At 37.3% G+C, this 13,301-nt stretch overlaps 1 protein-coding gene across 3 annotated transcripts in view; it reads right to left on the bottom strand.

Moving 5' to 3' along the window:
• The window catches only part of SLC13A1 (solute carrier family 13 member 1), an 84,263-nt gene that overhangs the window by 31,064 nt on the left and 39,898 nt on the right, over positions 1 to 13,301 (bottom strand). For all 3 annotated transcript variants that reach the window (XM_033098614.1, XM_033098613.1, XM_033098615.1), the window contains one exon: positions 1,759 to 1,910. In XM_033098614.1, coding sequence (XP_032954505.1) covers positions 1,759 to 1,910 — 152 coding nt within the window. The remainder of the gene's footprint in view (positions 1 to 1,758; positions 1,911 to 13,301) is intronic.

The raw sequence follows: 13,301 nt of genomic DNA, 5'->3' as shown, positions 1-13,301 counted from the left end.
AAGGAGATACTTTGAGGTACTTTTTAAGTCGGAATACAATTCCTAAGTGAAAACAAACTTTTGAAGAACAAAATCACTAAGTGTAAAGTACATTTTAAGCATTTTCTAAATCTAAAAAACACTTTGTCCTAATTCCCATGACTGGGAGAATTAGATTATACATTTAGGGAAAACAGTTATTGAAACACTTTGCTTAAAGTGCTACAGTGCTGTCAATCTGTCACTGCAAATGGATGAATGCATTCGAAGAGTAAAGAGAACAGATAACTAAAAGAGAAAATTTGGTTGGTACATTGTGATGGAAAACAAAGACCCAGGGCAAACTCCACATGGATTCCTTTGACGATATCATGTAATTTCACGGCAATGGTGTAAGTCGGCAGTTCTCTCACATCAACAAAGGTAAAACAGTAACCATTTGGTCTCAAGTTTAGAAAAACAGATTTACAGAAAGGACTAAGATGTGGAATCTATTTCTTTGGGGAATTCGTGAGAAAGAGTACAAGTCTACTTTCAGAAAGGGATCAAGTAGATCTCCTGTCTTGAATTAGGGGATACATTGGATAAATCCCCCCTGGCACTGTGAATTTCAGATGCCTCCCACTTGTAAACCAAATGTCTTTCAAAGGTTCCTTTCTGAGTTGGCTGTTGAGTGTCCATGATGAATGTAGACTCACAGAAACAATTAGTACACATGGAGGTCTCTGTTATGTTGTTTCTAAACTACTACATCTATGTTCTTTATATGCAAGTTCTCGTTTCTTTCCAGAAAAGAGAGTGACATTTTTTGAGTCTTGGATTTCTTGGAAAAGCTATGCATGCACAACATTTTGCAAATAATTTTAAACAGTTCATGGAGTCTGTAAATCTGTTTCTTAGAGTGTAGCTTTCCTGACTCTGAAACTTATTTTTTTCTGTAATAAGGACCTAAATCCTGTTTCAGGGCATCTCAGTGCTGCCCGCCTTCCTGGAACTCTGACTATTATTTGTCCTATCAGTATCTGAAAATAAGCCTTGGGTGTACAATTAGTTTGAGCTCTCACATAAAAGCACGGACCTTCAAACTAGTGTTTCAATAGTTTTTACAAAATGCCAAGCATTTTTACATAGTTTGTCTCATTTAATCCTCACAATGATCATATGATCTTTGACTATATTAGATATGAAAAAAATTAAGTCTTGGAGAGTTATGTAGCTTTTCTGGTTCAAATTCACAAAGTAAGTGACTGAATATTGTGGAGTTTTTAGCCCAAGTGCTCTGACTATATCCACAGATTCTCCATTTTATGCAATGTATGGATATCACAGTTCCAAACATATATCTAGGGTCATATATCTGTCCTTTTTGAATTCCAAAGCCTTCTGTAATTAGTACCTCTGTTTTTGGCATTCATAATTTAAGTTCAAATGCCAGTTCCCAAACCCTATATAAATTGTCCCATGAGAATAATCCCTTTACATTTCCTCTAACTACCATTTGCAGTATTATTGGTAATGAAAAATATCTTCCCTGTTTGAGGAGTTATCTCTTCTGAACTGACCTGGGGAATCTGTAGGCACCTGTTAATTTACTGTATCTTATATATTTAACTCGCCATAGAATGGAAGGTCTCTCGATCTATAAATGTCCTGATGGGGAATAAAGGAGAGTTAACCCAATATAATATCTCTGCCCTTGGAGTCTCTGAATCAAATAAGAATAATTCTTTTAAGTGGTGTGCTATCCATTTATTAAATCACTAATCCAATATTACTTACATATTGAAATGCTCAGTGAAGATCAAGTTGGTGGAGGTACCAGTGATTGTTGTCAGCCCACCAATGGTAGAAGAATAAGTAATGCACAAACTCATAAGTTTACACATCATGTGGTCCCTCTTTGTTCGGTATTTGATTCCTGTGACTGTGTTCTGTCCAACAAGAAAATGTACTATGAGAACAGTTCTATTTGTGGTCACAACAAACAATAATAAATAACACCTGGTATGGACTGAACAACTGTGTCCCCCAAAATTCATATGTTGAAGTTTTAACCCCCAATGTGATGGTATTTGGAGGTAGGGCCTTTGCGGGGTAATTAGAGTTAGAGGAGATCAGGATGATGAGATCCTGGTCTGATGGGATTTGTGCTCTTACAGTAGGAGACAACACTGAGCTTGACCCCCCTCTCTCTGCCATGTGAAATCACAGAGAGAAGGTGGCCATCTGCAACCCAAGGAAAGAGCCCTCACCATCCTGCTGCAAACTGATCTGGGATTTCTAGTTTCCAGAACTGTAAGAACTAAATTCCTGTTCTTTAATCCACCTAGTCTATGACATTTTATTATGGCAGGCCGATAGTACAGCCTTTATCTTTCCATCAATAGAAATGTAACAATAAAAATATTTAACTTGAAACCACTGGAATATTTTATAAACGTAGTTTCATTCATTTGCTCATGCTTCCTTTCTTATTCCTGAACCAACTCTTCCCTCATTTCTTCCCATCACTCCCAAATCTTTCTACTATTTTTCTGCTGAACTCGTAGTGCATGGTCAGTAAGTTTCTCAACCTCTTTTTGGAGTGTTTCCCTACTTTGGTGCCATAATTGATGGCCACCTAGAGGATACCGCTTCTGAAATTGAGCCTAGGAAGATGGAGTCAGTGTCCTCCTTAATTCTCACTATCTCTTCTAGAACACGAATCCTCTACTATCATAAAAATAAATCCATTGCTCTTGAAGGCTCACGTAATTTTGGTATCTCTTTCTCTCCCTATTCTTGTGAATAAGATATTCTGACCTCCTGGTCACCCACTGCTGTCATTTAAGATGACATTTGCCCCTGGCACACAACATTCTTCCAGCCTCCAAATCCTGTCAGCATCTGGATAATTATAACATGTTTATGAATAACCCTTCAAATATACTGGCCTCACAGATGATTTTACCTCATTTCCAGAGAGCTTCAAACTCTGCTCTATCAGTCACCCTCTCCTATAGTTCCACCCTGGGTAGCAGCATATCCTCAAATGACTCCACCTTGAAAATCACTATTTCAAATATGTTTTGTTTAAGAATAGGACTTCCTAGGGTGAAAGACAAAAGCAGTTTCATTCCTTCTCTCACCCACGGTCCATAAAAACCCTCTGTCGGTCTAATTCTCGCTGTCCCTGGGGTAAAATCTGGGGCAGAATCTATAAATTTCCTGGTCACTTCATTTAATAAATACTCTTTCAATCATGTTTAGTAAAAAAGCAACTTCATTTCTGTAGTTGAAATGAGCAGTCCTCCACTTAATAGCAAAAATCCCAACTTTAAAGTTAAACCTTCTCCCCTATATCTGGCCTGCTAAAAGCCCATAGTTAGAAGGAGGTTTGTGGGTTTGGCTTTTCCTCTCTCTCCGGGCTCCAATTCCAATTGTTAGTCTGTTTCTAAAACTCTCCGAATTTGGAGTGGCTGGGGATGAACAGGATCAGGAAAGGATTGGTAACAGTTAGGAGAGTCTTACTTGACTGGTAAAATTAAGATGTGACATGAATACCCTTTAGGCCTGATGAGTATTCAAGATGACTCCATCTGGTGGGTGCTTTTATGGATTATTAATTCCTGTCACCCAAATAATAACATCAGAATCCTGCTCCTTCTATATAGGTAAAACATCTCTTCCATTTGGTTGCTTAGAACACACTTGTGGTTTCTGCACATGAGGGTCCACCACATCCCTTCATGCCGAGGTCAACCTGCCCCATCAAGAAGCCCTGGTAGGGAAAGCTGCTTTTCTAATAACACAAAATAGTCCTCCTCCCATAAGTTCCTTACATTTAGTCCATGGGAAACAGGCACCTCTTCCCTGTTGGCAGTGAAAGTGCAGCTAAAGCTCCGTTAGGTAAAGAGAGTGACTTTCAGATTTTTCTAATGTGTGTCAAATACTAGTCCATTGGTCTAGCAAACAGATTCGCAAGTTCTACAAGTGGTGGTTTCTCTATCTCATTGTCATGAGGCAGGTGAGACGCTCCTCCCCCTTGTACAGGTTAGAGGGGGTTGGGGAAAATATTTCAACTCGGTCCAGAGGTAGACTATCTCTCAGCCTTCTCGTTTTCACAACAAAGTTGAAGAGTCGAAACTGATTTTCACTCATTTCCTTTGCAAGTCCTGTGTCAGTGCAATATGGGTATACTTAAAGTGTGTGCTTGATATTACAGTTTCTCAGGTGTAGAAAGCATCTCATCTTACCACCCTATTAACAAAGAAGTCCACTCCTCTACCTCAGCTGCTTTTTCTAACTTTGCTGTTATAGTGCTTCTGTCCCTACTGTCCTTTCTCTCTGCTGGAAAGTCTAGGTCACCGAAGCATCTAACTACTCACAGTAGATTGGTCCTCTTCTTTATTCACTTCCTTTCTTATCCAGCTTAGATTCCATGGTAAACTAATGCAATAACTTTATTGGGGGGGGGGGCATTTGTTTTTTGAGCCACTTTGCTAAGGTATGACTGACATGTAAAAAGCTCTACATATATAAGACATACAATGTGATGAGTTTGGGGATAACGATACACCCTTGAAACCATCACCACCACCAATAACTATCTTAACAAAACCCTCAACTCTCTTTCTTGTCTCTGTTTGAACGGTAGTTATTTAACAAAATTTCAACTTTGGATGAATCCAACCATTTACTTGCTCTGTGTCCTGTCTGCCCCTAAGCAGCCAAGTTTTGTTGGAGAGAATTATACACAAAGTACAGGAGATTGCGTTTCCTGCATTCGTGACCACAAACTTCAACGGCTGAGTCCTTGCCGCCTCTCTACCCAACTATGTTTCTCTGACCAAAGTGCTCTACCTGTCTCCACAAGAAAATTTAAAACTTTCCCTATTCTCTTTACACCACCTTTTCAATGCCCTCTCTCCCTCTTCACAGGTAGCTTTACATCCTACTCCACAGGGAAAATAGAAGCCAGCAGACAAAGGTCTCACTGTCAAATGTAGAAACCTACTTGCATCTGCCCTGCCTTCTCTTCCTTTTCTACATACATAATAGAGTAAATGTCTCTCCTCCAACTTATTTCTGGACCCCAATCCCTCAGGTCTTATCCGAAGCCTTATGTAATAGGTTTCACTGGAATTTTTCCACCAACATTTAATCACTTTCATTCAAGTCATCTTTACAAAAGAGAGAAAAAAATCTTCTTATTCCTCCTCTCAATGTAACAACTGCCCTAACTCACCTCCATTTTCACAGCCAAACTACTCAAGACTTGTGTACATTCTGACTCCATTTCTTTAGCCACTTCAATCTGGTTTCTGTCTCCTCAATCCACCCCAAATGTATTTGCTATGATTCTCAATAGCTTCCGTATTACTAAACTCAATAGATACTTTCCAGCCTCAACATTGTAGACCTCTCAGCAGCACCCAAAAGCGCTGATAACTCCTTCCTGCTGGAAACACTTCTTTGGGCTCCCATGATATCTCACTCTTCTGATTTTCTTCTACATCTCTGCCTGTTCCTCTCTCTCCCTTGCCAGTTTATTTTCCTTTATCCTTCTTTAAAACTAGAATTTCTTGAAACTCTGTCATAGGCACTTAACCTTTCTCACAATAACATTTCTCCTTAGGAAATCTCATACGTCTTCATTGTTTTAATGAATATAAATATACCAGATCACCAAATTCCTGTCTTCAGCCCAGATTTCTCTTTTTAGACCTGTATATTCAATTGTCAGTTCAACATAATTTGAATGTCTGAAATAAAACTCCAATTCCCAAATGTTCAAAGCCAAACTTATTTCCTTCCTCAAGCCTTGTGTTTTAGGATCAATGATGTAAGATAATAGCAGTACCATTGCCATAGTTGCAAACACTTGCAGTGTGCTTGTATGTAATAAATACCATTTTAAGTTAAAAATCAAACACTTGGTTTAATTCATGTTATTTATACAACACAATGAGGTTAGTACTGCTATGATCCCATTTTACACGTGAAGCCATGAGACGTCGAGGATAAGTGACTTGCCCAAGGTCACAGAGCCTGGAATGACAGACTTAGATTATGAAAACACATGGAGCTCATGCCCACAGCCACTTTGCTTGTCCTCCTTGAAATTATTCTCTTCCTCATCCTACCAAGTCCTCTTAATGTTATCTATTTAAATATGTCTGGCCTCTCTTCGTTTTTTCTCATCCCCATTATCGTGTTGGTCTAAAATGACATCACCTCTGTTTTGGGGTTACTGTAATAGCCTTCTGGGCATCCTCGCGTCAATGCTTGCCTATTTCAGAGCTGTTCTCCACACCTCAGCTTTTAAAAGAACATCTAGATGTATATAAGAAATACACACAGGGATTGCCCTGTGCCATACAGTTAAACACGCTGTCTGTGACAATGACATTGAAAGATCTTTTTGAGAAATCATGATAGAAATACGTTTCTACTCACTAAAGGCCATCATGGATGTCGGAATGGCATTTAACACGACAGGGTCAGGTGCACTGGACTGTAATTTGCCTTTTACTTTCCAATTAAACTAAAGGTTATAGCCCCCAGGGGTATCTACTTTTTACCAAAATAAATTAATTTACAAATGTCTCCTTTGCTTATATTTCCTACATGGAAATGATTTGCATTCCATATGATAAAAGTTTCCATTAAAATTTTCAAAAATAAATGGTAAATAAAATAGCAAAATAAATTTACAAATTCTTATAAGTGAAATTTGGAGGCTTAAATATTAATTATTTTACTATAGGAGAGATTTCAAATGCAACCCAAAATGTGGTATATAATTTGGATATTAGTAAGTTGATAATAAGAATGAAAACTTAAAGATGCCATGTGTATATAATTTCTCATTGTCACATTAAAACTTTCAAAAATATAGAGAAAAAATTGAATTTTATGTAAAAGCTTAATGGCAAATACATACATATATATATACATAACAGTGATTAAAATGCATTGGAAGATATAAAATAAAAATAGGAAAATATTATTATATTTTCCATGCTTTACTCCTTTTCTTATATAAAGATTCTCCACTTTTTCTTAAATAAAGATCTTTAAAACATATACTAATGCTACTGCACAGAAGGTGATATTTATGCAAACATTACAGACAAACATCACAATTTAGAAACACATTAAACATTCAAGGTAAATTGGAATTCTGTAGTAAATTGCAACATTAATATAACACACGGTTAAGTGGAGGTGTTTGGGAGGTGGGATGGGCTCTACCACTTTGGTTATCTTCCCAGTAAACACGAGACCCACGCAGCCAGCTCTATTGTTATTTTTGCTTAGGGCATGTGATAGCTGGGCTGAAGTAATAGAAGAGATTATACTGTAATAAGGGGTAAAGAATGAGGATCAGAGGGGCAGTAGCAAAGGGCGATGGACCGAGAAATAGAGCTGTTAAGAAAGCCAGAGATGCGCCAAGCATGGGTACAGGACCTACAAACAAGAGTCGGGGAGGGTTTTCAGCAGATTCGTCTGCCCCACAGTAGTTTAAATCTGAGACCAAGGGTTTGACCCAGGCCAAAGAGGGGGTTGGAGTAAATCATTTGGGGTAGAAAGTAAGACCCTGGCCCTGAGCGCATGTGTTTGCAGATATTAGGACAACAAAATAATCACTACATTTCTCCATAAGTGGAGGAGGAATTTGGGGTGTGTGTGTGTGTGTGTGTGTGTGTGTGTGTGTGTGTGTGTTGTGTTATATTTTCTCCTAAGAGTTTGGGAGAGAAAAACAAAGAATTCTGAAGTAAAGAAAGCATCCAGAAGACTGAAGACTGTCAGGGCTGAAGTGACCGCAGGAAATCCCCTGTGATGGTAACCAAAGGTCATTGCCATGCTTATGTTGTGAACGGAATCTGCTTGCTTTGTAGGTTTCATGATGAAATTCAATATGCAGAATGGTGTGATTTAAAAGCAAAGCAAAACAAAACAAAACAAAAAACACGAAAAACATATCCACGCTACATCTATGTGCCTAGAAGCAAGACTGAAATGAAATATGTGAAAATATTAACAATGGGTTTATTGGGGTATCTGCTACCTACTTCATACTTTTTACATCTTCCACAATCATAAAAACTTTTTTGAATATGTAAAAGAATCATAGCCTAAGAGCAGACAGACATTTAGAGATTATCTGATATAAAGACCTTGCCTTTCAGAACAGCAAAGGGAGTCTCACTTGTGACATAGCTGGCCACAGCAGAACTGAAACCAGAATCTACATATGAATTTCGTCTCAGTGATTTCCCTTGTGTCATCCTGCCTTCCAGAACACTTTTAGCTTATGGTGAATTTTCAAACCTACATCTAAGGTGTTTAGTAATATATGTAACATTAGCAACATTTAGTAACATTTCACATTACTTTCACCACAGCAATTGTAACGTAGTGTGGTTTTATCCAATCCCCAATTGCGTCATACATTCGTATTTCACACAAATATACAACATTTGAGATTTTGTGAATACGTCTTCCATTGATTCTCCTAAGTGATAGAAAGAAATTTTTTCCAAGACATGACCAAGTTCAGGATCCCAAGGCAGCATCACACGAGTGGTGCTCAAAGGACATTTCAGAACAGAAATTTTGCAGGTCCAGATATAACTCACTATTGCCACCTGGTGGCCGTGATTGCAGATTCCAGGGGCCTGTCACTCATTTCCAACCTCAGGTGCTAAAAGCGCCTAATAGGTGAATCCACATGGATTTAACTAGTGTTCTTCACAGCGCTGTAGAAACTACTTCGTTTAGGTGAGTGTGGTATGAAAACATTAGGGTTTCTATTTATATTTAAATAATTATGCAAGGCTAATTGCACAAAACGTTAGTGCCTGCTAATCATTTTTACTTGCCGAAGAGAGCCAGTTTAAAATCTTCTAGCTCATTTTGGATATCTATTTGCACTCACCTTAATAATATATTATACCATCTCTGGCTTTCTCAGTGGTAGGCATTACAATTAGATTTGCGCTATGTTCGATGAAGAGAATGCAGCTTTCTTTCACAGCCTCCTCCACTGAACACACTCATACTTTCCATGTCTCCATCATCCTCCCATTATGGCTGTATCATAATTTTGCTTCGACTTCAGTGTTCAGAATGTTGCCTAGAGAACTATTAACAGCTGAGCAATAGGATATGTATTACTTTTTCTGTTTTGCACTCCCCTCACATCCTTACTTACTAAGTTTCCTAAGTACATACCCCTAAATCAGCCCCAAATATTCTGCGATTGTTTAAATCTTTTCTCAGAATCATCCAATGATAGGATACCTAATCAACATCAAATAGTCTACTGATTGGAGACATCTCTTCCAGAGCCTTCCTGCCGGCCCTAAAACTATTTCTTTTTTTTTTTTTTCCTCTAGACCTGCAACGAATTACCTAGATATTAGTCTGTCTGCTCACTTCATTGATAGTTTAACTGGATATTGATTTCTAGATTGGAAATAAATGTTACTCAGAATTTTGAAGGCATTGCTTTCCCAATTGTGTTCTGAGTTTCCAGTGTTTATATAAAGAAGTCTTTAGCCATTTGTATTTTTCATCCTTTTTAAGGAATCTGTTTTTCCCCTTTCTGAAAACTTTTAGGGTCTTCTCTTCACCCACAGTATTCTGATATCTCAATGTCCTTTCCTATGTGGGTCTGTTTCATCTCTTGAACTGGTTCACAGTGGGCCTTTTAGTCATAAAAATCATATTCTTCCATTATGGAAATTTTCTTGAATTTTTGATGTAATCTTCTTGGTTTTTTCTATTCTTTTTCAGAAACTCTTATTATTTTCTTGTTTATTCCTTTTTTTCTACCAATTTTACCATTTATATTTTAGCTCTTATATTTTATGCATTATTTTATATTTTAGTTATATATTGTATTTGTCTTGTTCCTCTTCTATAGAATGTCACTCATAGTTCAGGAATGCCATTTCTTTGTTTACCTCTCTGAATAGATTAATGATAGTTTCTTTTCTTGTGTTTTCATCTCCTTGCAACAGCCTCTGTTTCCTGCAAATTTCTGTTTCCTGTTTCTTTGTTTGGGATTCTCTCTTTCACGCCTGAGGCTTTCTCCAGATATCCAGGAATTGAGTTGTTTGCTTACTTAAGTCAGTGAAAAGCTGGTTGGAAGTTCTGTACACAGCGCATTGGGACTTGTTGACTGTGGGCTTCACTGCAGTATCACCTGACTCGGCCTTTTTTTGAGAAAACCCAAGTCTATGTATTTTCAATCTTCTCTCTTGTGCTCACGCATCCTGTAAGGAAGAGCCTCCTCATCTCCTGCCTGCTGACAAGTGGGGGGTATTGGCCTGACTCCCGGAGCCAGTGGGGTGGAAGTGAGGGTTCTCATTGGTCAGCATATAAATTCACTCAGTACCCCTACTTTCATTGAGAAACTCTCCCCCATCCCTGAACTGTGCCTATTTCTTTTTACCACCTGTTTCATCATGTCTAAACTACACTTCTGTTTCATAGAGGAGCAGCGGTTGCATCCATGTGGAGTTGAGAAAGAAATTTGGGAATTGAACTCTTTCATAAGCAATTTTTTACTTAACCCCTCTTTTCAACATTTTAAAAACATTGAGGGCTGCTATGTAAATTGGATTGTTTATTGTCTTTCCTCAGTGCTGATGTAAGATTCCACTTTTGTGAGATAACTGAGTCATTTCCCACCCATTCTTTTACTTCCCAGCTTCCAAAACAATTATGCTGTCATCTCCTCCCTTGACATTTATATATTTGTGACTTATGCCTTAAAAGGTTTATCTGTTCTTGTTTGAATGGGGATGCAGAACAGAGGGAAGGCAAATAGGCCCATTCAACCTGGCATCATATTGGAAGATGCAATCTACCTCTTTATATATTAAAAAGTAAATGAATATTAACAAATAATTATTGCACAGATGGACCTTGGTGCCTTCCTGGTCCCTACACCGGTAGCTGATGTAGGTTAAAGGGGAGGGGAGATAAAAGCTCCTTAGTGCGGCCGAGTGATTCACAGGGGGGCCCTGTGTTTGCTCTCAGCGTATTGAGTTTACAAGTGTTTGGTGAAGTGGATGATAGATTCTGCTTTCTCGTTTTAATTAGACCAGCCCTCCCATAATGTGCATATGGCTTTCAATTATTACTACAGGAAATGATTTATGTAAAAAAATCTTCAGAATGAAGATAATATATAAGCAAACAGCAAGAAAAGGAGATTCTCCTCCTACTCCTCATATCTCTTTATGAAGACCTGAGCTCTGCTCAGTTATAACCTGAGCAACTCAGAGAAGTGGGTAACAAAACTGAAGTTACCAAGAAAACTCCTTGAAGTATGATTTACATCTACTGTAGTTAATAAAGAATTATGTTGCACATTGCGAATTGGGATATTAGTTTATATAGTAATACTACAATGAATAGAGAGATATTTAAAATGTAGCACTCAAGACATGAGGATGCTTCATAGAAATTCTACTTTTTTAGTAATGTTGAAAATCAATTAAATCCAGGATTATTTTGTTGAATGCTATTATTCTAATCGCTAAATATTTAGAAGCTTTCTTTGCAATTGCTTAGTGAAAAGCAAAAAGTAAAAATGTACATGCTATTAGGAAATATCTTGATTTTTTTATTGGTAAAAGTGACTGGAATAATATATATTTAATATAGCAGATTTCTCTATCTAGCTGCATGACAAATCAGATTCTCTGTTAAATTAAATGCTGTTTAAAATATCTTAAAGCGCCTTTTAAAATGTATCACCAAACTGCCTTGACCTCATTTAAATGAAAGTGGAATCTTAAGTAAGTTAATAGACAACTTTTTGACCTGGGGATTTCAGTTTGTCCTTTTGCAGGGAGAGCTGTAGATGGCACATAAGGCCCACTCTGTGTGGGGAATTGTATGGGAAAACACTCATAAAGCCCGTATCCTTTGTAAAAGTAGACAGCAAGGAAATATCATGCTGGCTTAGGGAAAACATAATGTATCCTGAAAACTCCTAACCATGAGCATTTTTAAAGCTTAATTGGTGTGTGTATTAAAATAAAAACAATAATATAATTCAAGCTCTTCCATGCGGCTGCAACTCAGGACTTGAGGAATTCCCATAGAAACTTCAAGGGAAATTAGCATTTCAATATTTAAAAGCATAAAACATGCAAGAAAATAAGGCAACAAAAGTGAGAATCAGCAGAAAACAAAAACAGGCCTAAGAGAGAGAGTACTACAGGACTTCAGATACTAGAGTTAGACACAGAGTATAAGTAAACTTACTCATGATTAACAAAATTAGAGAAGGGATGGAGAATATGAGTAAGGAGAAAGAGAATACAAAAATTACCAAGCAAATCTTAAAAAGAGACAAATTTATAGAAATTAAAATTTAAATAACTGAATTTAAAAACTCAGTGGATGGGTTAAACAATAAAATAGACAGAGCTGAAGGGAGAATTAATGAACTGGAAGATAGATCTGCAGTTATTATGCATAGTGTTGTCCAGCAAGACACAGAGAAGAAAAATTTTAAAAGATGTTAAGCATGGAAGACAGAGTGAGAAAGTTTAACGTGTTAAACTGGAGACCCAGAGGAAATAATGGGTGAGAATTCTCCGTTGTTGGCAAAGATCAATACACAGATTTAACACATACACACGCACACACATTTTTAAAGTAACCAATAAGGAAAAATTGAAGGAAAGAATATTTGGAAAAAATAGAAATCTGGCATTAGAAATACGAAATTTATAAAGTTGCTTAAAGTTCCAGTGAATCATATTTCTCAGGCAAAAAATTTCAACCTTGATTAAACTGCAAAAGCCAGCAATATGCTTTTTACAAGAGACCCATCTAAATATTAATACAAGGACATAGAAATATTTAAAGTGAAGGGATAGAAGAAATGCCAGGTAAAAAATTATCCTAAAAAAGCTGGCATAGCTACACTATCATCAGACAAATAAACTGTAAGACCCAAAACACATTAGTATAGATTGAGAAGGGCACGGCAAAATGGTCAAAGTGTTAATTAATCAGTAATATATAAACATTCCAAACTGGAAAGGACATTATGTAAATAATCTAAAAATATATTGAAACCCAAACTGACAGAACTATCATAAAAAATAGACATATCCACATACCACAAGGGAGATTTTAACAAAACGGTTTCATTAATTAGTGGGGTAAACAGAAAATAATTGGTTAAATCACAGATGATTTGAAAAGCACAACCAGCAAACTTGATCTAACAGACTGAGGATGTCAGAGCAGGGCTAGAAAGTCAGGGACATGATTATGGAGCTACCACACCAGCCTCTTTCTGTCTT

This window comes from Rhinolophus ferrumequinum, chromosome 26, assembly GCF_004115265.2.
Source record: "Rhinolophus ferrumequinum isolate MPI-CBG mRhiFer1 chromosome 26, mRhiFer1_v1.p, whole genome shotgun sequence".
In the NCBI taxonomy this organism is placed as follows: Eukaryota; Metazoa; Chordata; class Mammalia; order Chiroptera; family Rhinolophidae; genus Rhinolophus; species Rhinolophus ferrumequinum.
This window is presented reverse-complemented; position numbering and strand designations above follow the sequence as displayed.